At 40.6% G+C, this 24,562-nt stretch overlaps 1 protein-coding gene across 1 annotated transcript; it reads left to right on the forward strand.

Annotated features, from left to right (window-relative positions):
- The first annotated feature begins 1,621 nt into the window (after positions 1 to 1,621).
- On the forward strand, positions 1,622 to 22,825 carry nampt2 (nicotinamide phosphoribosyltransferase 2). Its single transcript, XM_056437055.1, has 11 exons — positions 1,622 to 1,831; positions 4,441 to 4,576; positions 4,724 to 4,827; positions 4,918 to 5,046; positions 5,589 to 5,747; positions 6,689 to 6,819; positions 6,990 to 7,215; positions 8,425 to 8,544; positions 11,413 to 11,553; positions 18,286 to 18,411; positions 19,317 to 22,825. The coding sequence occupies exons 1-11, from the start codon at positions 1,784 to 1,786 to the stop codon at positions 19,476 to 19,478; spliced, it is 1,482 nt and encodes a 493-aa protein (XP_056293030.1). The 5' UTR covers positions 1,622 to 1,783; the 3' UTR covers positions 19,479 to 22,825.
- Positions 22,826 to 24,562: the final 1,737 nt, after the last annotated feature.

Here is a 24,562-nt window from a genome sequence, read left to right on the forward strand (position 1 = left end):
TAATACCGGTTATCTGTACTAATTTACATGTGGCTTGAAGATCTCCAGCAATATGTTTGTGAATGTGTGACGAATCTGGTGAGCGAGACAGAGCCCCGCTGCAGATGTTAAGAGAACACAACGCACGCGTAGGGAAACCAGTAGGTTTGAAAACCAGTAGGGGTGTAACGCCGGCTGCTGCCGAACAGTTGAGGCATTAGACAGTGTTCTGATTGTCTCCGCTGAGGCCAATATGTTGTTTAGTAACGCCGTTGCTTAAGGGCTGTTGAGCACATTGTTGATCTGCCATCCTTGATCACCTTCCGTTTCAACTGAAACACCTTCCCAGGGTTGCCAGGTCTGTGTGACAAAACCAGCCCAATGGCCAATAAAACCAGCCCAAAAACCAGCCCAATATCAGAACTCAAAATATGCCCGTGCCAAACCATATACACTGCTTTTAAAGTCCAACAGCATTGCTATCATTGCCAAATGTATTGTAATATCTACAAAGTAACACCAAATGTTTAGTATGCCAGCATTAAAAGCAGTTTATGGTAGGATTTGGGTATAAATAAATTATTTCATTTAAAATATGGATTTTTATTGAAAGATATTCATGTAATTTGCATGCAAAATAGGTCTACCTGAACCAGCAGACACAAAATTCAACCCGCGGCAACACTTCAAAAGTTGCCCAATGCCGCGGGAAAACCGCGGACCTGGCAACACTGCACCTTCCGTTGCAAGTGAAATGCCTTCCGTTTCAAGTGAAATGCCTTCCGTTTCAAGTGAAATGCCTTCCGTTTCAAGTGAAATTTTTATATGTGTGTATGAGAGCTTTTCATATCATGTGTGTGTGTGAGAGCTTTTCACTAGTATGTGTGAGAGATTTTCAGTTGTGTGTGTGAGCGTATAGTTTTTCAGTAGTGTGTGTGAGAGCATTTCACAAGTGTGTGTGAGAGCATTTCACTTGTGTGTGTGTGTGAGAGCATTTCACTAGTGTGTGTGAGAGCATTTCACTAGTGTGTGTATGTGAGAGCATTTCAGTAGTGTGTGTGAGAGCATTTCAGTTGTGTGTGTGAGAGGGTATTCTGAATAATGTCCCTCACGGCCCCTCATACATATCTCTCTCTCTCTCTCTCTCTCTCTCTCTCTCTCTCTCTAATTACAAACGTATGCTTACAGAGACTTCAAGTAGCTTATAAGTACTCTATGAGAATATTACTTACTGTAAGATACTGAGAAGGTGAAGTACCTGTGAAATAGTTGTGGCTGCGGGAGTCAATTATTTCCAAACGGTTTAAAGAAATTATATATATATATATATATACATTTATTTGCTGGCTTATAATTTTGAAAGCTTGAATTAACTTTGTTTTATACAGTTGAGTACATGCTACCAGTTTAGTGCATGCTACCAGGCCTGTGTACTTTGAGTCAACTGATATCAGAGATTATATACAAGAGTCCAAAATGTTGGAACGCATCATTAAATTGTCCCAAAAAAACTACTGTCCCTGAATGCAGCATTGCGTAGTGAGCGGGAGGAGATGAGCCAGGCCATACGTCCTAAAACCCGCCCCTTTGAAATAACAATCCAACCTACAAAACCACTCCTGCTTTGACTGTTCCAGCAGTGTTCAAAAGTCTGTATCCGAGTTCAGCGGAGAAACAATCGCGGTGACTTGGCGGTGTGGTGCATCTTCTCTGCTGCTCGTTCTGGTTCTGGCTGGCGCTCCTGTTAGCTCGCAACGAGGAGACTGAAGTGACATTTACGTTAATTAATTCATCCACAACAACAATGGCAGCACATGAATTTAATTTCTTGCTGGCAACCGATTCCTACAAGGTGAGTGGACCCGTCCTTCATGCCCGAGCCCCTTTTTTGTTCCACCCCGGTATTTATTTTCCCGACTAAATGTAATTAAAGTGGTTTATTTAGGCAATCGGTTCGTTGACTGTGAACGTTATCCTTCGTCCAGTGTCTCACTTACGAACCATCACGAATACCGCTCGCTGTTCTTTTCGCTTCGTTGGCCCGTTGTCCTTCAACGTTGTAAGCTAGTTGGTAGCGGACCGGGTCCCCCAACTCAAAGTAAGACTCGAGCAGTCGTCGCTGTTAGCTGTGTGCATTGTGTGGAACGTGGTGCCCTTGTTATCAGGGAGCAGGCTGACGGGACCGTACCCAGGGCGATTGTTCAGCCAAGTTTAATCTATACAACTTTGTATGAGAAGATATGACTTTGAAAATAATGAACAAAGTTAGCTAAACAACTGTAGACTATGAACTGTGTGTCGACTTTGAAGCTAAGAAGGTGTGTTTAAGTTTCGTTATGAGCTAAGATTCTCCACACTGAACAGGTAGCTTAGTGCGTATGTGCTTGGCCTCAGCGTGATGTCATGCATACACACACGAGTTGACTGGCAGTCATATTTGCTCAATCAGTCCATGAACAACGCTGAGGAGTATTTGGGACCAACTTTCAGTGCAGTATTTGAGAACACTCATTGCCACATCTACCAAGTGCAACGTCAATGCATATATAAATGAATTGGCCTGGTCCTGTCCTGTGATACTTGCACCTCCAGCCCCCACCCCCTTGCGTGTGTCCGCTTTAGCTTTCAGTTTCATTTCTGTCTGTTCGTAACCTGAATCCGAAACTGAGTCTGCCCTCTGCTTGGCCACACTGTCTTGGTATTTCCTGTAACGTATGCTCGGCTCGTACAGTTAAATGTCAGATGTCACTGTGAGATGTCATCCAAAGGTTTGCACTGGATCCAAATGGCAAAGGTACGGATGATGACTGACCATTCTTCATCAGTGCCAGCGACACCTGAAAACAAATGCAAATGTGTCTATCATCACAATTGCGTGATATAAACTGATTTGGCCCACTGTGACGAGCTCATGTCAAAGTCCACTGGGTCTACTGGGCAGCATATATTATTAGAGTAAGATGGGCTTCTAATTTGCCTCCCATGGAATTATTTCAACTTTTTGTTCCTGGGTTTTGCATTGATGATTAGATTTTAGTCACAAAAATGATGCTGTGAACCCAAAGGACACTTGGTGTTTGTATTTGACATTCAATCTGAAAACATGTGTGTCACATAACAGCCTGATCGTGATCCTTTCAAGCATACAATCCCTCATTGTGCATAGCTTCATTGATGGGTTCCACAATCAGGGGAATTTATAGCGCTGTAATTCTCTAGATCTTCCTGCTTCCTGTTGGCCGGGCTCCTCTATTTCAGCTCAAATAAGACTACACAGGACTCTTGGTTTGTTGCAGAGAGTCTCCACTCCAGAAACAGCAGTGTGTTTGACCCCTCTTAAGTTGTGGTTTCCATCCTGCTTTTCTCATTAGGTAATACACCTAAACATTTTTGGATGGGTACTGGTGATGTAAAAGCGCTGTGGGTCCTTTCAGGAATAGCTCTGTGTATTGAGAGTGTGTGTGTGTTAGAGACAGAATGAAGGTGGCTGCGCTCTGTTGTTGGCAATAGAAGCAGAAGAGGCATGAGCAGTAAAGTAGTGTGCACCATATATCAAAGCGTAGTCCTTGCCACAGCAGCCCGGCCTGGTGTCAAATCTGGGCCCTGTGCTGCATGTCACTATAATAAAACAAATAATAAACTCTAGTTGTAGTTAATGTACACTCGCAGTCTTACCTGAAGGAACATCGGTTGTGTCTTGTTTCTCTGTTGCATATTAACTTGACCCATGCTGTCATTACATCCTGTCGGCCATCTGAAACTCATCTGTGCAGAATAGCGAGATGTGAAACCTTGTCTCAGCAAACCTTTACAAACCTAATATTTACATACACTAAATATAAATGTATCTACACTAAATATTAAAGGCTCATTCTCAGCTAATAAGAACATGACAATTCAAAACACGACACACTGTTAATGTAATGGTGGTGTCAATCAGGCGGCAACCTCCAGTTCTGAGTGACTTGGTGCTTCATGTCTTAATCCTGCATTCGCTCGACTGTCCATCAGTGGGCGGCGACTGTGGTTGTAGAGAAGTCTGTCAGAAAATGACTCGTACTTCTCTTAATTTGCAACATGCAAGCCAGTAAATACAGTACTTGGTGTTTTCCTCCCTCCTCCTTGTTACGCTTGTTCTTTTTGCTTGATTATGTTAATCTTTCTTCAAGGCTAATTTTGGTAGAATATCCTGCCTGTTCTGGGGGGTTTCATGTTTGCAGACTTTAGTCCTTTTGAATTTGTTTTCTAGAATGTGTACATGGAGGGGGAAAGGAGAGGAAACTTAAATAGGAGGCAGGGTAAGGCAGAAGAATGTGCAGTGAGTGCCTCTTGAACTTTTTTCTTCCACTGAATGACTGGTTGGTGCTGATTATTCAATTAGTGGTGTAAGAGCACAAGGAGAGACTTGTCCTTTTTCAGCTTTCATCATGTCTTGACTTCTGTCCGTTGCGTGTCTTTCAGATCACACACTACAACCAGTATCCGCCAAATGTCACCAACATCTACTCCTACTTTGAATGCAGACGCAAGAAAGGCTCCCAGTTCAATGAAGTGGTGTTCTTCGGCCTTCAGTATCTGTTGAAGAAGTACCTCATAGGTACACTTGCTTCCTTCCCTCTGATCCAAGAAATTAATTGAGAGAACCATATTTTAAAAAACATTCACAGGCGCATTGCGGTTAAAGAGAATACTGGGGAATAAAGTATCTTGTAATAATCTGGTTTCCCTGGTTTGTTGTCCACAGGCCAGGTGGTCACAGAGCAAAAGATACAGGAAGCCAAGCTCTTCTACCAGATGCACTTCAAACAGGCTGTGTTCAATGAGGAAAGCTGGAGGAAGATCCTCGAGGTAAACTAAGAAGTCCAAACGTCAGTCTGTTTTGACGGATTTATCATTTTATATCTAACATAAAGTTCAATGTGCTTGTTGCCATGTTAGAAACATGATGGCCGTCTTCCTATCCGAATCAAAGCCGTCCCCGAGGGAAGGATTATACCCAGAGGCAACGTGCTCTTTACTGTGGAAAACACTGATCCTGACTTCTACTGGCTCACCAACTACATTGAGGTATATCCAGAGATGTGTTTGAGGTTCGTACAGTACATGATGAAAGGGTTGCAGTAGCAGAGGTGGGACCAAGTCATTTGTTTGCAAGTCGCTGGTAAGTCTCTGTACTCAAATCTATCGTTCATGGGCATGTCCTCAACAATTTATAATGGACTCTTCATCAAATGTAATGCCCTTTTAAACTATGACACTAACAAAATATTTTAAATATTAGTATTTATTTGTGAAGGTGAGTTTGTTAAGTACTTGCAGTACATGAATAGTGTTGAGTCAAAAGTCAGATTCCATAGTAGCATTTAAACTACATCTCAAAACATACCTTTTTTACACTGGCATTTGGTTGATTTTAATATTCTATGGCCTTCTTTTATTTTATTGTACTTGGCTCTTTGAACTTAAAAAAACAAACATTTTTGGTCCCCTGTTATTGCCAAATCGACTACTGTACTGCATGTTGACACTTTATAAATAAACTTGACTTACTTACCTCTTCTCTCTCCCCCTTCCACCCACCCACTATTTTACCCCTACCTGTGGACCAGACCATGCTGGTCCAGATGTGGTATCCCATCACTGTAGCCACCATATCCAGGGAGTTTAAGAAGATCCTAGCCAAGCACCTGAAGGCCACCTCTGGGAGCCTGGAAGGTCTGGACCTGAAACTGCACGACTTTGGCTACAGAGGAGTCTCCTCACAAGAGGTCAGTATGTCTTTCTGGCTTTTTGTTGTAGTTTGTGAGAAACCAGCATTGAGGTCAAATGCAGTGTCTCTTGCACCTTGCAGCTACAGAAATAAATAATGTTAGTGTTTGCACTGAAAGGATTTCTTTCAAATCACTATTGCTAAGGGTGAGATGACCTCTGAAATCCATTAACACTGTGGCATTTCACTGCTTTCCATTTTCAAGGAACATTAACACGTCCATGTCCTATGTGACAACTGATCATCTCGTGATATCTGCTTTATGTATACAGCTGATGTTATCGCATTATGGCACGACATCTTGCTGGTCACATGACTGATTGAAGGCACAAAGGTTAGATTAAGAAACTTTAATGGAAGTCAGTCATCATGAATATAAAGCTGTTTTGTGAATTCAGTCATTTGTCTTTGGAACTGAGCTGGTGAAAGGGTTTCATTGTTAGAGGATTCTGACATAAATATTCTAACATTAGGTCCCACTTCCATTTGGCAGACTAGTGTCAGTACAGCGTTAACCTAACGTCTCTATCGATGGATGGCTTTGCATTGGAGCTCCTCTCTCTGGTAACTGAAGGAACCTCAACGATTTAGCTTAGCCCTGATGGCTATCAGATGGACCTGAATGTTTTCGTCAGTCATTTGTGAGAATTGATGAGAAAATTTGTTCATGCATATTGAAAATACAAAATCACCAGATGGAAGACTATCTTCTTAGTCACTGAGTCGTTAAAATCCTGTCAGGTGGGTGTAACATGGTATATGGTCGAAGAACAGTTGTCACGCGCAGACAATGTGTTACTGCCAGTTTTAAAGCTCCCCGACTAAACGACTACACAACCCACAGAAACGATGTGTGTTCTCTGAGGTGTGGGTGGTTTTGAACTTCAACCATTCAAACCGCACGCAGAGTGATTCCTAGTTTCCACTTCTGTCCTCCAGTCGGCAGCATTAGGCGGAGCAGCTCACCTGGTTAATTTCTGCAGCACGGACACAGTAGCTGGGCTGCTGATGGCTCAGCGATACTATGGTTGCCCGATGGCTGGCTTCTCCGTCCCAGCAGCAGAGCACAGGTATAACCCATGCACACATGCATTCATACATACATACGTGTAAATCATGTAGTTTGTGGCGACATCATAATCAATTAGAAAACTATGTATTTTTGGGATTAAGGAAACGCTATCTTTTAAATAGTAGAACCAGTATTAATAGAGTTCATAACGTGTTTGCTGTCATCCAGTACCATCATCTCCTGGGGAAGGAGCAGGGAGAAGGAGGCGTTTGAACAAGTCCTTGAGCAGTTCCCCTCTGGGCCCGTGTCGGTGGTCAGCGACAGCTACGACATCTTTAACGCCTGTAAGAACATCTGGGGAGACAAGCTGAAGGAGCGAGTCATGGAGCGCGGCCAGGACTCGTGTCTGATCATCCGGCCGGACTCTGGAGACCCCGCAGAGACTCTGATTGAGGTAAACTGAGTTGGGCATTAACCAAAATGGCCATCTAAAATCCTTTCAATTTTACTTTTACAACTTCTATATATATTTTTTATTATTTAGGTAGATTGTTTTGAAGAAAAGTCATTACTTCTACTCTGTTACATTTGGATACATTTGAGCTCACAGTGTGCATCTAACTTATCGTGCTTCATGGTGACTGATGGAGGGACCGAAAACTAAAGAACACATTTTGCACATGAGTCATGTGAACATGATCTAATGGTTCAATCACATTCTGTTCATTCTGTAAACATGACATCTCTTGCACTCCCGTCCATTCTGGAGAGGGATTACATATATTTTGTACAGCCCAAAATAAAGTATTGTCCTTCAAGACCTTTACAATCTACACATCTTACATCTTCTAATGTCATTGGACCTTCACATTGGGTAATAAATCTCTCTAAAAAAAAATGGAGGGGGGAAAAGAAGAAATTTTTGTTTTTCCCCGGTTAAGGTTCTTTATAAAGGAGGGATTATTTCCTGTTCCGATGTGAGGTCCCAGGACGGAGGATGACGTGTGTGTACAGATTGTAAAGCCCTCTGAGGCAAATTTGTGATTTGTTAATTTAGGCTGTGCAAATTAACCATACCCACTTACTTAAAATGCAAGTGGGTGTGGTCTACCTCAGGTCAAAATGAAGAAGCGAACACACCTGTAGTTGATAAGTAACCAATGGAGAGACACCACAGCGTCATCTCCTAATTCTTCAGAATGAGTCATCTGATAGGAGAAAATTAAGAGACTGATTTGTCCTGTCCTCTAATCGAGTAGGAACTGCAACTTTGGACTTCTATACTGGAATGATCAAAGTTTAAGGATAATGTAACATGTTGACATTTCTTATATTTAGTGTATGACATAACAGACACATCTTCTTTTATACAAAATTATAATATTTTTTCTGATTCCACTTGGGAGATTCTATTCAGTTTATTTTGTATAGCCCATTATCACAAATTACAAATTTGCCTCAGAGGGCTTTACAAGATAGTGTGAATATTGTGTTATGTATGTCAAGAGATCATAAATAAATTGCATGCAGGTGTATTTTACATCTTTAACAATACCTGAAGGGAGGCTGGCAAATGAGATGCATAAGCTCCACCTTAACTTTGCTGATGCCTACATGTATGAGTCAAACACTGAAATAAAATTGTTGAAATGCCACTTTCTAGATCATCAAGATTTTGGAGGAGTGTTTTGGCTCTTCTCTGAACTCCATGGGATACAAGGTTCTGCCCCCTTACCTGCGACTCATTCAAGGAGACGGCATTGACCTCAGCTCAGTGGATGAGGTGAGAACACATCTGGTTGTTGTTGTTGTTGTACTGGTCTGGGTTAACCCGGACTCTTCTTAAAACATCTTATTTATTAATATGTGATTTATTTGTATTTACACCTGTTGCAAATTCAGTTTTTCCTGATTTGATCTTCAGCTATTGAATACTGTCTTATCTGCCACTGACATACAGACAGTGAAGGAAAGCTCACTGACATACAGAGACCCGTCTGCAACACTTGTTCAAAGCCAAACAGACTAATGGAGTTTCACTTTAAACACACATCTGTACAGTTATGTAACTCTACAATCTCTTATACTGAAGGAACTATGTATTCATCTGGTCAGATACAGACAACGGGCCGACATAGCCGTGTATAATCAATGCTATGATGGCACCATGTAGTTTTGATTAATATCTTGCTGTAGGCTAACACTAATATTAATGCCATTTGTTAAGTTTTCAAAAAGCTGGGCAGGAACAAGCTGGTAAAAATGGAACCATACAGATGTTTTATGTATTACTATTATTTATATAAATATACCAGTAATGTATTTGTGGTATCTCATCATATTTATGGTTTGTATCAAATTCTGGTATCATGATATTTATGTCTGGAATCGTATCGAAGTTATAATGTTGGTATCGTAACAACCAGGTAGAGGCAGAACAGACTCAAGGAGAAGGTTCATCTCAAGTTGGTTCATGAATGACTTTAACCATATGTTGGACACATATGACATCCAGACGTGTATGGGTTTGATAACTGTTTATACCAACTGAAGGCACCGAAACACATCACACTCAGCAACTTCACCACAGGCTCTTGGTCTATAACTAGCTGATTACTAGCGTAGCGTTTTTCCTCCCTTTCTTATGCATAGAACATATCTGCTTATACTATCACTCTAACTACTTCATTCGCCCTGGCGACATTCTTCACATTCACACAACTCTCATTCTCACAGGTTACAGGTGGTTACTACGCTGTTTCTCATTCGCTAGCATGACTCAGTGACGCACTATATCCCCTTCGACACATCATAACATTACATTCGCGCAACTCCGACATACATTCACATATGACAGTCGGATTACTGACGGTGATGATCCATGTTGCTTCTTTTATACAGTTTATCACTTTTACCCACCTGAAGGCACATCACACAGCAACTTCACCGCAGGCTGTTGGTCTATAACTAGCTAATTATTCGCGTAGTGTTTTCCCTCTCTTTCTTCCTGAAGGACCCCTGAGCTGACCTAAGTGCCTGTATGCGCTTTACTCATCCAAACCATTATTAACCCTTCACACAATTGCAGATACACACATACCAGGAGAATAAATGAAACGATTAACAATCAATAAAAATAAGAAATACATGAAAATATTGGGGGGGGGGTCAATGTCCAGTTTGTGATATTATGTCCATTGTTAATGAGGGCCCCACACATATTATATAGAATGACAATGTATATTTGTTATGATTAGGGCGTAGTCAGAGTGGAGGACCTATTCTTTAAATTATTATTATTACCGTACGTGTTTTCGGGTCAAGCTTTGTTCTTAATCAGATCAGTTTGGAATTGTGGTCGGAACAATCTAAAGACCGTAGTTTGATGCGCGAGGTTTCATCAAACAAAGTGGAGGTGCTGTGGCTTGATTTGAATCCATAACACCACTGTGTTGCCTTTTAAGGCCACAGTCAGTCACTAGATTGTGAGTTTAATTTTGAGGTAACGTATCACGTGCCTCATGACTTGTCAAAAGGCTCAGATGTACAGATGGATGAATCCGCTCATTTTTCAAAATAAAAGCTTTTTTTGGCACGGTGTTTGGGGATCGCTGTACTAGACGACTCAGGGATCAAACCGTCGTTGTTCAAAATGAGGGATGCTCCTACCCACTCTACTTCAGAGCCACAGTTACACTTGCAGTCTCTCTGGGCCTTTTTGATTAATTAATAGTTGACACCGATTGTTCGCTCTGTGTTGTTTCAGAGTATTAACGCTCTGTACGTGCTCTGAGATCCGGAACCTCCTGCGGAGGTTTGCACTACGCCACCAAGTGAGAGTATGAACAAAGCTTCAGAGTCCCAGTGGTTATATTATTAGAAACAATCCCATTTGACGGCACAACAGGCAATATATATATATATATATATATATACACACACACATATATGCATACATAAACCACAACCATTTCCGCTGTGGTTTAAAAAAAAAAAATCTACAGTCTCACTGAAATGCTTAATTTATCGCCTTCATGTCTTTGCAACCTGGGGCTATTTCGTTTTACTTTGGGCTACCAATCCCGTTGGTGATGCTGACATTTTACTCGCATGTTTGATTGTTGAGATTACCACATTTACAGTAGAAAAGAGCACATTCTTTTTCATCTCAAAATAAATGGCATTGAGAATTTGGTTGAATCTGCTCACTTAATATGAAACTGACTCAGTATCACTTTATCCCCAGATCTCAGCATGATGATCTAAATTATGCTGCTACGAGCCTGATTTTTCCCATTAAAAAAAATATAATAATATTAATGCTCTCTGAAAAGCCAGTATCAGATGCAATTAGAAACCAAGAACTATTCTCCAGGCCTGGAGATCGAGGTTTGGAATATGTTTTGCTTTCGCCAGTTAAATAATTTTTAGAACACAATGTTGCACCAAATACCTTTTTAAAACGTGTTATAGAAAAGATTTTATATTTAAAATGTTCACTGTGTTCAAATATTAGTGAGTGTCTGTCAGTCATAGGTTTGTATATTCTATAATGCCAACGTTGTCCTTAAAAGTTTCACCCTCGTGTTAAGTTCCACTGCTTTGCCTCAAAATGTGATTTATTTGAAGCCTTCTTTTCTGTTTCCTGCAGATTCTTCGGAAGCTGGAGGATGAAGGCTGGAGTGCTGAGAACTTCTTCTTTGGGTGCGGCAGCGCTTTGCTGCAGAAACTCAACAGAGACACCCTCAACTGTGCCTTCAAGTGCAGCTACGTGGAGAGTAATGGCAAGGGGGTAAGTGGAATAGGTCTAGAATGAATCGGATTATGTTTTCAAACCGATGAACATCAACAGATTAACACAAAACAGGGTGTCCGCGGGTCCTTAAAAAGTCTTAAATTGCCTTTCCAAAAAATAAGGCCTTAAATTGTCTTAAATTCAGATTGGATTGGTCTTAAATTTTTTGGGTGTCATGTCACTGCGAATATGAGGCAATCTGTTCCGCCAGGTCCGTATTTTGCTCCGGTCGCTCTGCGGTGTCACCGGGGCCACGCCCCTTCTCTTAAAGGGGCCCCGCGTATTCGGTCCTATCAATCCCCTACAACGTGAAGCATCAACTAGTTTAGAAAACATGGCAGGATGCAAGTTCAACAACGGCTTGAAAAGAACGAGTGTTTCTGGTCACTGTCGGTGAAATGCTTCTGAAGCTGCGTTATGTGTCGCGAGACTTTCCAGCGGTGGAATCTCACGTGCAGAGCAAGAAGCACAGAGACTAGCGAAGGCCGCCAGCAGCCCGCGGGGTTAGCTCCTGCTCCGCCGCTAGCTCCTGCTCCGCCGCCAGCAACGACGTCAACTACAACACTGGAGGTCACCTGAGGAAATCCAGAGCCGTGTAACAAAGAGCTCATCACCGAAGTCCAACAGGGCGGTGCGTTCTTCATTCTGTTCCACGAGACTCTGGACCAGACCACCGCGAGCAGACAACTGGACTTCATGTGCATTATTGGTTAAATGACCACATCCAGTCAGGATCCTATGGAGCACAGCTCATGGGCCATGACACCGCCCAGGACCTACTTCAGCATCTCAAAGTAAGTCTGCCATAAATATATGTATTAACTATCCTCTTGTATATGAGTATCTGTTTCATATAGTTAAGCTTTTATTTATTTATTTTTATTTATTTATTTAGAGAATAAGGGACAGTGCATATTGATAGACAGTACAATGTACATGTAAATATGCCAGATTATAGCCGGGAGGCTAGTTTCCATCTGTAGTCCCTTGGCAGGTTGATGTAGTTTAAGAATACAAGCAGAGTAAAATAGAAAGCACACATCACTTCACACGTAATGACAGTACAGTAATACAAAAGAAGAAAAAAAGATTAATAAAAAGGTGCATGTAAGACATTTGGATACCGTGCGGGTTAACTCTAATGGTCACAGGGCTGATTAAGTCTGAGCCATGCCTTCAGGTGGCCTTTGAAGGTGACCAGGCTGGGGCTTTCCCTTATAGAAGGAGGTAGGCTGTTCCACATCATGCATCCTTTGAAGGACAGCACATTTTGCCCAAACAGGGTTTTTCTAAACGGGACCTCACAGTCCCTGTTTGTGACAGCTCTGGTGGACAGAGTGGAGTTAATAGATCTGTGTTTGATAAAGGTTTTAAGGGGGGGTGGCGCTAGGCCATTTAGTATTTTGTAAATCAAACAGGCCGAAGTGAATTTTCTAAAGTTATTAAAACTTAACATGTTGTATTTGGTTAAAATATAGCAATGATGATACTTAAAAGGTTTTTTATCCAGTATTTTCAATGCTTTTTTATAGAGTAGTTCGACCGGTTTAATAATTATTGAGCTTGTCATAGACCAACTGGTTAAGCAGTAACTCACATGTGAAAGTATCATAGAGTGTAAAAACAGCAAAGCGGCATTAGTCGATAGAGAGTTTCTTATTTGTTTGAAATTATGTATATGGAAATGTATGGTTTTCGACATCATTTTAACATGGCTCCTAAAGGTGAGTGTGGAATCAGCATAATACCTAAGTATTTGAACTCATTAACAACATTCAGTTTCTCAGTTCCCAAAAACACATTAGAATGTGCAACAGTTAAGGATTGCTTAGAAAAGAACATACACACTGTTTTTTTAGTGTTCAATGAGAGACAGGACCTGGTGAGCCAGCCTTGAATATGACTCAGAGCAGTAGAGAGCACTCGTGCTGCCTCCTCACTATTTTTGGCCACCGTAAAAATGACCGTGTCATCAGCATACAGCTGAACATCCACATTGAAGCAAGAGTCAGGTAAGTCATTAATATAAAGAGAATAAAATGGGCGCCAGTATGGATCCTTGGGGGACCCCTACTGGACAGCCCAGGTAAGAGGAGCTGACACCATCAACCACAGTACATTGTTCTCTATGGGATAAATAAGATCCAAACCATTTGATGGCTTGATCAGAGAAGTTAAAGCCTAACAGTTTGCTTAGTAGCACATCATGGTTAACTGTATCGAACGCTCTTTTTAAATCTAAAAATACAGCACCTACGCAGCTCTTCTTATCTAATAAACTTTTAAATTTCTCCATGAGCATAACCAGTGCAGATTCCGTGGAATGATGCGGTCGAAAACCAAACTGCATGGGGTGCAGGGGGGTTTGACCATTATTAAGGAATTCTATTTGTTTAGCGATCCATTTTTCTATAATTTTAGAGATGATAGGCAAAATACTAATTGGTCTGTAGTTGTTCATATCGGAGCTATCCCCCGATTTGAACACAGGGATAACTGAGGCCATCTTCCATGCTCCAGGAACCATCGAGTGTCTAATCGATAGGTTCACTAGGTGCATGATTGGGGGTGCCAGCGCCTCCTTGTGTGATTTTAAAAAGCTGGTGTCGAGACCATGGATATCCTTGCCTTTAGAGTTGTTCAAAGCATTAATAATATTAATGACTTCTGTCAGTGATTTCTTGAATACAAAATTTTATCAGTGAATTGTCTGCAGCTCTATTTACCGGACTATCAGAGCACACGGGTGAAATGAACTGTTTAGATATATCTTCAATAGATTTAATAAAAAAGTAGTTTAATTCCTGTGCCAGAATAACGGGGTCCCGCACCAGCTGATTGTCAACTCTTAGTTCTATGCCTTTATTATCCTGCTTATGTTGTTTCCCTGTTAGCTTGTTTATATTCTGCCAGATTGTTTTACTGTTCCCCCTAGCATTTTCAATAATTTTTATTAAAAATCTGCTTTGGCCTTCGCAGCTCCAGCGTAACTTTGTTTCTGGTAGCTGTGAAAATATGTCTGTCTGTACTTAACCCTGATTTTATGGATTTTTGAGAGCCATATCCTTCGCTTCATTAAGTGTACACAATCTGGGTTGAGCCAGGAAGGGTGGTTTTATTCCTCCTCGGCTCCCTTGTCTGGACAAAGGAAAATTACCCTTGATTTGAGAGAGGAAAGAGTCGCTGCAGATATCTGCATTTTCACATTTATGAAGATCATCCCAATTGATGTCTTTTAAGGCTTTTTCTAGATTTTGTTGTTGGTTTTTGGGGATTATTCTAGTATTAGGTCGATTACTAGGGGTACTAGAAAAAGAGTTTTCAAAACGTTTTTTGTTAAGGTTTCTAGAAAAAAAAATTGCATTATGATCCGAGAGTCCCGTCAATAAGTTATGGGTTTTGGTGACTCTCTCGGGTTTGTTAGTGAAGACTAGGTCAATTCTAGTTTGTGAGCGGTGTGTGATTCTGGTGGGTCGCTCTATTATCTGGGTGAAGTTGAAATACTCCGTTATAAGTTTACGATTTTTTCTCTCCTTTTTATCGTCCCAGTTTACATTAAAATCTCCAAACAACAGAATTTATTTTTTATGATTACACGAATTAAGAAGTGCTTTAAGGTGATCATAAAATTCAGCTTTAGCTGAGGGTGCACGATAGATGCAGATAGCAGTTAGAGACATTTCATTTGAAAGAAAGATGTTAACACCAATACCTTCCAATATGTTGCCACCAGGCCACACCATCTGGTTACATCTCAGGTTATTTTTTACATAGAACAAAACCCCCCCTCCTTTCCCATGAACCCTATCTTTCCTGAAGGTCTTGTATTCGGGGAGTGTTATCGCAGCTTCGGGTGAGGAGCTGGATAGCCGCGTTTCGGATAGTCCCATAAAATCAATGTTCGAATTATTTAAAAGATGTTCCAGCTGCTCCCGTTTTGGGACCATGCTGCAGACATTTAAATGGCCCCCAAGTAAGCCTCTTTTACACAATGGGTCCCAGATTGTTCTTGCATGATTTAAGGTCTGGAAAATATGCAGAGATCGGTGTCTTTTTAATATGGGGTTTCTGACCTTAGCTGTATTGGTATGCGGAGCCGAGGGTAGCATTGCTACTGCGTTGGTGGTAGCCGGGGTTAGCATCCCTGCCGAGCTTGTGGTGGCTGTGGAGAGAGCCGCTGTCGCGCTGGTGGTAGCCGGGGTTAGCATCCCTGCCGGGTTGGTGGTGGAGAGAGCCGCTGTCGCTATGGTGGTAGCCAGGGTTAGCATCCCTGCCGTGCTTGTAGTGGCCGTGGGTGGCGGATAGCCGGCAGCCAGTAGCGGTGTTAGCGGGAAGGTACATGCTAACAGAGGCCATGGCGGTAGTAACTGTGGTGGTGTTAGCCACATTATTCGGTTGCCTATTGTGACCGGTTGTATCGCTGGCCATGGCGGCGTTGCCTGTAGTAGCGATGTGATTTCCAGAACCTGCGGGCCAGGATTAACCTCAACGTCGCCGGCCAGTAGCAATATAAATGCAAGATACAATAGTCTTAGAGTCTTACTGGATGGGAAGGTTTTCTCCCGTATCGCAAGAAGGAATTCTGGCTCGTCCATTGTTCAGAAAAAGTGTACAGGAGATGCTGGTTTCCCCATATGAGAGAGTAAGCAAAGTTGCATTGAAAGCGCTGTCGTGTAGATATTAAAAGCACACATAATATAAAAACAGTACACGGTATCCAACTATGAGTTAAAGCTTGTTTGTTAGTGGATAAAGTTAGTTTAGTCGACACACACGCAGCACCTGCCTCGCCGCGCGTGTGTACGGCGGCCATCTTAGATCCAATCAAAAACAGCTGCACCTCCAATCAAAAACAGCTGTATCCCAGAGCACATCCCCCCTGTCCCTTACGCATGTGTCAAGTTAATAACAGCTATGCATAGGCGCACTACACATTAATTAGACTAACAAAAATAGTTTTAGAATGGTAGTAAGTAGAGTGGTGTTTACCTGTCAATATGTCTACATAGTGTTCACTAGGCTCAAGAGATGGCTCGCGTTGCTTAATTTGTAAAAATAGTTTTCATTCATATTTATCCAGTCTCTGTCTGACATTAATCTGAAGTGGTGGTGTCATGAAGAGATGTGTTGACTGTTGTATGGCTAATGTCTGCCTTTTTTTTCTTTTTTCCAGGAGAATGGGCCAAATGTCAACTGGAAGTTTTTTTATTCATATAGTTTGAAAAGGATTGTTTTCCTTGTATATTCACAAAAGCTCAGGAGTAGACGTATGAACCTGTGCACAAAAATCCATCACATAGAGACATGAGAACTCTCGCTCACTCACACACGCATACATTCTATTATGTAAATGTATTTGCATTTTAAAAGCAGCTGGAATTGTTATTTATGTTATTTTATAGATTATTTTGTTCAAATGAACTATGTTGCCCGTATTTTTTTAAATCTATTTACTTGATGTTATAAGCATTTGTTCATGGGACCTAAATGTTGTATTAATAAATATAATTTACAACAGCAATGACATTTTTGTGTTATCCTTTCGCATTACACCATACTGTTCATTTTGAACAAACATCAGTGTGTTTAGATTAATGTATATTTCCACTTTTGATTTGTATTTCCATCACAAGTTAGGTCTTACATTTTATTTAAACGTGGTCTTAAAAAGTCTTAAAAAGTCTTAAATTTCACTTGTTTATTCCTGTAGACACCCTGAAAAACTTCAAACACAAAATCAAGTTTGGAACTTGGCATTTAACCTGGATTTTCTGGTCAAACCACAATCTAAACAGGAAGAACATTTACAGCTAGCACAACCTGTTTAACTGTTGATATTGGTATCGGAGTATTGTTTTAACACTGACTTGGAACGCATATACTTTAACTCTCAGAAACTGACTCTTTACGTGCTGTTTTAGAATTGATACTTAATGTTGGATGCAATTATCTTGAATAACTCTAGTTGTCATCATCCAGCTAATTTTGCACTTTTACAGACCTTGTAGATTTCAAACTTGGTCTTAAGTCAGGTCTCAGGATTTATACTACATTGTGGTTCAACTTTGACCTAACCTACTGTGCTAGATAACTGGTCATTATTGTGAAATGAACCCACAACACGGTGAGCAGGACTTGAATCAGCATGGTGACTGTGGCTCACTGGTAGAGTATTATTTTGGCAGGTGGTAACTTGAATGGCAGTCACTGCCATCAGTGTATGAATGGGAGCAAATGAGGTGTTAAATGCTTTTGAGTGGTCGTAGGACTAAAGAGATAAATGATTTGATGTATTGATTAAAAAAAACATAATGGATTGTAGAAAGCCAGAATACATTGTTCAACAAAGCGGTTTAATAGAGTGCTGTAATGCAGTGGATGACCTATTCATCAGAAATATCCCTCCAACAAGCCATTTAGTGATTATTTGTCATTGTTATGACAATATTTCGCTCCTTTATTTCAGACATTTGAGGGACACTAACAATGCAAGTGTGCATCTTCCTGTACTTGACCACGTGCTACTGTGCTGTATTACAGAGACTATCACCTAACCAGCAAAAACAACATTTTACTGTATTAATTGGTACATTTGATCTTCTTGATTGGTCTTTTTTTATTAATTTTCAGAAGTGCTTCCTTTTGTCACAGATACAGTAATCCTCCCAGATGCTATTCTTTTTCAATTTCATGATTTCACTTATTGTAATTTCTTTCTGCTTCTTCCAGGTGGACGTGTACAAGCTGCCGGTGACCGACCCGTCCAAAGGGTCAAAGAGGGGTCGATTATCTCTGAGGAGAAACACTGATGGCTTATTGGAGACGATAGAGAGCGGGGCAGGCAAGCCTGAGGAGGTTAGTCCCAGCATGTCATCTTTAACTTTCACTGACATTAGAATCACGAGGACAAGGTGAGGGCATGTCCTTTGGAAAACACATTAGCTAAATGGAGTATTGTAGAATGCCCATTTGGTAGACCCATTTTCACTCATATCTTGAAGTGCCAAGTGACTCCTGTAACTATGGCCATTCCAGTTATTCTATTTACTCTCAGAAATTGGACACTTTTCTATTGTTTCTTATAACATGAATCCATTCAACATTTTTGTCTCTTTACATCTTAATGAAACTTGGCACTTCAGTGACCATGTATGATCGGTTTGTTTTGAACTTCCCAGTTTCCATTTTTTTGTATACTGCCAATTACACTATTAAGAAGTATTGGTAGTGCTCTAACAATGTTACATTTTTTTAGTTCAGTTTATTTTATAAGCCCAAAATTACAAATTTGCCTCAGAGGGCTTTACAATCCGTTCACATACGACATCCCCGTCCCTGGACCTCACATCGGATCAGGAAAAACTCCCAAGAAATAGAAAAAAAAACTTTCACAGGGCAAAAAGGGAAGAAACCTTCAGGAGAGCAACAGAGGAGGATCCCTCTCCCCAGATGGACAGAAGCAATAGATGTCATGTGTACAGAAGGAAACATTAGTTACAACATTCAATGAGTGTGACAGATTGTATGAGTAGTTTGTAGGAGGCATGGACCACGATCCAGACCTCCACAATCCATTGGATGCTCTATTTGCATAATGCAATAGCGCTTCCATTAAACACTTCAAGCTCACCAAACTTGACAAACTACAGTACATGGAGAGAATAAAGAGGCACATTTTAAACTATAAGCTGTGTTGAACAGTTCATTCATCTTCATCCCTCTGTACCTAACGATTCGTCTGTGTGCTCTGCTCTCGTCAGGACCTGCTGGTGACTGTTTTCGAGAATGGCAGCCTTGTCCAGGACTACTCCCTGGAGGAGATCAGGAATAACGCTCGCCTGAATGACGAGGAGGTGAACCCCACCCTGCACAACCATGAGCAGGAGCTGCTGCACAATCGCATCATTAATGGGGTTCATTAAAGCAACCACAAAGCCTCGCACAATGCAAACAACACTTCAGTTTTATACTAGGAGGAAAGGCTCTCGGGTATAAGTCTAAACCTATTGAATATATTAGTCTGAACATATTAAAGGGGAGAGAAATGCTATTTTTTTATAACCTAAACAAAAAAATGAAGAGTTTTATCATTCGAAGTAATCATCAGGGATGGGTTACACTTGCTAGTGCTTGTATACAATATTGAATTTAAGGTCATGTCCAGCTCAAACATTACTTTCATAAAGACTTCAACTTCATTGTCAATCAGCTTTTTAAGAGAAACATATCTCCTCCTGGAGTTGCCATGTGAAACAAAAAGTCAACATTGACGTATTTTTATTCATCAGCATATGAAATAACATTAACTTGTTATTCTATGCCAAACCATGATGTGTGTCACCAAGTCATTTTGTTTCGCTTTGTTTCAATTTACAACATCAATGTTTAAGACTGGGGAGAAAATTAGTTTCCCTTGTAACCGAGGTACGAAAGCAGTTTATTTAGTAGGATACAGGGTTTCATTGTCGGCAGACTAATATATTGCTGCAGCCCAGCCCCATGTTCTGCCTTTTTTTACTTTGTTTCGTGTAAGAAACACAATCCGTAGAAATGTACAAATGAAGACATAACACTGACCAGGAGTACAGAAGGAGCCCATTGCTCTGCAACAGTTTGGACAATAAGTAAGCCATACCTGTACTTTGAAGCTCTTGTTTCATAATCAAATTCACTTTTCTTGACTGATTTGGTCGACGCCCTCTCTATCGCAAGCTAATCACGTGCCCTCTGGCTCTCGAGCTAGCAAGCTCAACAACTGCTACCAAATGTAGCCAGAGCAGCAACAATGCTAACGTTGCAATAAGTCAGAAAAACACAGGCGGCTGTAGATTAACAGTCACTAACCCTAAAGCTTAGCTTGGATGCTACCTAGCTAGCATTGTTGTTGCAGGTGCTGACCATTGATGTCGCTAACTGACTAATTCTGAGACTCCTTTCTTAAGTGATAGTGGTCATGTGATTGGCTGAAAGGTGAGCCGGAGCTACGTTATTAGTTAGAATATTTTTGTAATTGACATAAATCGTTGCAAATTACAAACCGTTAATGTGATGATGCTTTTGTTTTTAACATCAAGAAAGGTGGCATTTCATTTTTTAAGTCTACACACTTTGCTTGTGCAGATAAGCCTTGGTAGAAAGACGGAACATTAAAGGTACTAAATTCTGAGCGTGGCTACATTTGAGGGATTACCTCCAAACAGCTCAACATGGCAAACAGAATAGTTGTTGTTTTTATCGTCTTCTCCAAAAAATAAATGAAAAAAACGACAGACTCTATTGGTCAGAGGCCTGATCAGTAAAATACTGGACCTCAAATGCAAAAGGATTGCTGTGACAACATTTATATCACAGTATGTTGGCAACCTTTCCCCTTAAATATATTTTTTCATCTGTGTTGCATGAAGGAAATAATTGAAAGGATTTACAGACTCTAATATCAGTCTGTAGCGTTAGTTAAAGCTATTTTCTCACTCATACATAGCCATTAAACAGAAAATATAAAGCAATCGAATAAGACCGTGAGATGGCTTGTGGTGTAACGTTACCATAACAGCGGTGCAGAAATATTTTTTCATCACATGGGAAATAAATAAATAAACATTAAGTAAATCTATTTTATACTATCAGAATATTGTCCTGATATATCGTGCTTTGGTGGGGCCAAAAAGTAAACGGTACATGGTGCTATTTTGACAAAGTAAAACATAAATACTTCCACACTGATTTCCGGGGGTGTACACGGTTTGATCGTGCTCATCCATACCGACAACAAGTCGCCGCACATTATGCAAATCAACATATTTTTGTAATCTATGCCATTGATCATGCTGAAGAATTGTCCCTGTCCTAACTAACGGGCACGTACTGCCGGCCTGGCTTTGGTAAACAAAGGACAGAGAAGCTTGTATCACAGCACACAGAGGGAGGGCTTTCTTTCTCTACTCAGGTAGACATTACACCACTGTGTCTTCATAGAGACACATGTGGTTTCATGCTGTACTAATGCTCATAATTTCACAACATGGCACCTTTTTTAAACTTTATTTAATTGATTGCAGATTTGTTATTGTGCCCTGCTAAAATGAGTGCATTCTGAAACGATCTACTGGATGTCAGATAGAATTTAGAATCGCAGTATTAAAGATATTGGATCTCGATCTGTGGGACAGGTCCTGGTTAAGAGGAGGTTTACTTTGAGGTCAGCTTTGATTGGCTGGCTGGTGAACCATAGTTGACTTATGGGCTTTCAAGGAAACATTCACTAATATTCTCCATCACATCATTAGGTATTTCAGAACTAACCTTCCTTGTTTAGTTAGTATTTTATTTTCATTCCAAATCACTGGGTCGGGACCTGCAAGTGGGTCGCAGGAGGTTCTATTTGAGTCGCCAATTGGCAGAATGCAACAATGTCCACAGTGCCTGTTTGAGCCTCATGAGGGAGCCATAGTTTTTGAATAGCTCAGATAATTGTCATCTACTGATGGCCTTTCATATTTGATTCAAAATTAACGTTCATTGCGATTGCTTAGCTGATGGGAGGAAATTCAAAATGATTCTGTTTACTAAACTAACTAAATGCATTTATTTCACACGCTTCTATAAATCATATTTGTGATTTATCAGACATGTACCTCAACTAAATGGCTGGTTTACTTTTTCTAAAAATATAAGGTGATGTTGAAATAGCATTAACGATGGTTGGGGACCTCAGTAAAGAAGTGTATCATGTGACTACCTGCCTTAAGCAACTTGCTGTATAATGTCGAATAAAATTGGAATTGGATTGTTTGTTTTTGGCAGGTAGCAATGTAATGCTGCCGGCTTTTATCACAACAGATAGAAGTGACCGATGTAAAGTCCAGCTAGAATATCTATGCATTCAACACATGACTCCAAAGATACTGCTTGTATTTTATTTGTTTCATTCTCTGCTCTTTAGGGACAGTTCTTCATCATTTATGATCCTTCTCAATTTCTTGTTAGGCCCAATATTTCCTCTTAACATGTTTCTTTTCAATAATCACTGGTATGTTTTGTTTCAGACTGCTTGCGTTCGATTTTCTTGCTGATGACCTACAGACTTATTGGGATTACCTGCTGTGTAGCATCAGCACACATTTATTTAATTGTATTTTGTAAATATGCTTTTGAAAATGATTCGCTTTGTAACTTATCTTTATCTTTTAATATGTTCTGAATCTTTAATTGCATTTGTTTTTAAGAACCAACCTTTTTGTAAGATTAAAACAACAGTAACACAATCAAACTGGGGGTGAGGTTTTGTTTTTTTGCTAATGTGAAACTTGTTGAAGTTGTCATAACACTAGAGGGAGAAAGTGTTTACTGAGTGACCAGAACATTGAACCAAGGCATTTGGACGTACTGAAGGTGTCTACTTCTATTCCAGAGGCCCCTAAAGAAGGCTACATTTTTCAACATGTTCAGAGGCTGTTTATTAGAATACAGAAATGACCCTGGAAAATCATAGTTGTCGAATCAATAAGACAGTGATGCATCTTGCGAATGATTTTAACCCCAATAGCTTATTTTTTCTACAAACAAAAGCCATTGGAATTATTTGAAAGAATATTCAGTATGCTACCAATTGAACTGACTGCCACTGTTCCTTACAGGCACCTCTCCATCAGTATATCCAGTTACAGGACTTCTCATCGCTGTTCATTAAGTGCTCTTTTCTTTGCTGCCACTAGAGGGACACAGTCAAAAAGGTTGTGAAGCAGAGCTCAGTATTACAGGAGCAGCTGAGTTTCCTGTGAGGAGGATCCCACCTCAACAACATGTTGGTGTGATAAGCTTTGTGTCAGCTGTGGAGGCTGAGAAGCACAAACCTAAAACAGGCCTCGACTGAACCCCCTGTGTGCTGGATATCTGTGGGGTTGCGGGGGTTAACGCTGTTGCCCCGCAGCAAGAGGTGACAACAGAGTTCTGGGTTCTTCTGTGTGGAGAGTTCATGTTCTCTTTCTGCAGCTTCCTCTCAGGTGAATGAGAGGGTGAGCGTCTATCGGTCTCTCTGACGGACCGGTGACCCGTCCAGGATGGACTCCACCTCTCTGTCCTCTGGGACCCCCTCAAATAGAGATCGAGGTCGCGAGAGCATCTGACTTGCTGTTCAATTCAAGCCCAACAGCACCAACACTATTCCATTCTGCTCCATCGGTATTATATTGTTATTTTTAGGAATCTATAATATGTTAGATGCACTACGTGAGGAGAGAGAGAGAGGACTTGTTACCCTTTTAAAGCTACAGCTGAGATGTCAGGTTAGTTTATTGAGACCGTCTCCAGAACAAAAGATCAAACGTAAAAAAGGTTTGAACTGATCCCCGTTTGAACACTGCTGCCGTTTTATCATTGCTGTCTAAAGTCACAACTATTTTGGTTTTGTGCAAGAAATAGTTAGAAGTATGTTGGCCACAGCCTCAAAAAAGTAAAGAGGTTTTCATTTTAGACATCTGCTGAGAAGGTTGTTAACCCAATAAATCATATTTTAAAGTTGTCAGGTAATCATTTTTATGGAAATTGACATTCTTTGAGTATCGTCTTCTTTGTCTCGAGACAAATTAATCATTAAATGAAAGTGTCGAAGCCTGATTCTTCCTGTGCCAGAGAGCTCTATTCTAAATGCATCAGTGAGCCTCACTTCACAACAAATAGTGCCCACTATTAACTCCTGTGTATTGCTTCATGATGTCACATGCAAGAAGGTTTTCTGATATGTTTCAAAATATCTTGTAAGCACATTAATGGAATAGGATACATGTTTGAAATGATCAGTTGAGAGGCATTAAAGGGCCAGTGTAGACAGTTCTTAGTGAGGTTACAGTTACAACCAGAATAAAGTACAATGTTCCAAAGATGGACTTGCACTGTGTTGCGTCATGCGGACGACATGAACAACACAGTTCATAGTATTACTTTATTAACAACATGAACAACCTAGTTCATAATATTACTTTATTGACATAAATAACCTAGGATCAAC

Source organism: Pseudoliparis swirei, chromosome 18 (genome assembly GCF_029220125.1).
Source record: "Pseudoliparis swirei isolate HS2019 ecotype Mariana Trench chromosome 18, NWPU_hadal_v1, whole genome shotgun sequence".
In the NCBI taxonomy this organism is placed as follows: domain Eukaryota; kingdom Metazoa; phylum Chordata; class Actinopteri; order Perciformes; family Liparidae; genus Pseudoliparis; species Pseudoliparis swirei.

What these genes read in the sequence shown, in the direction of transcription:
- nampt2 (XM_056437055.1), top strand. Translation starts at nt 1,784, where the DNA reads ATGGCAGCACATGAATTTAATTTCTTGCTGGCAACCGATTCCTACAAG. An exon ending in TGGCAACCGATTCCTACAAG is followed by an intron (nt 1,832 to 4,440) that starts GTGAGTGGACCC and finishes CGTGTCTTTCAG; the next exon opens with ATCACACACTACAACCAGTA. An exon ending in ACCTCAGCTCAGTGGATGAG is followed by an intron (nt 8,545 to 11,412) that starts GTGAGAACACAT and finishes TGTTTCCTGCAG; the next exon opens with ATTCTTCGGAAGCTGGAGGA.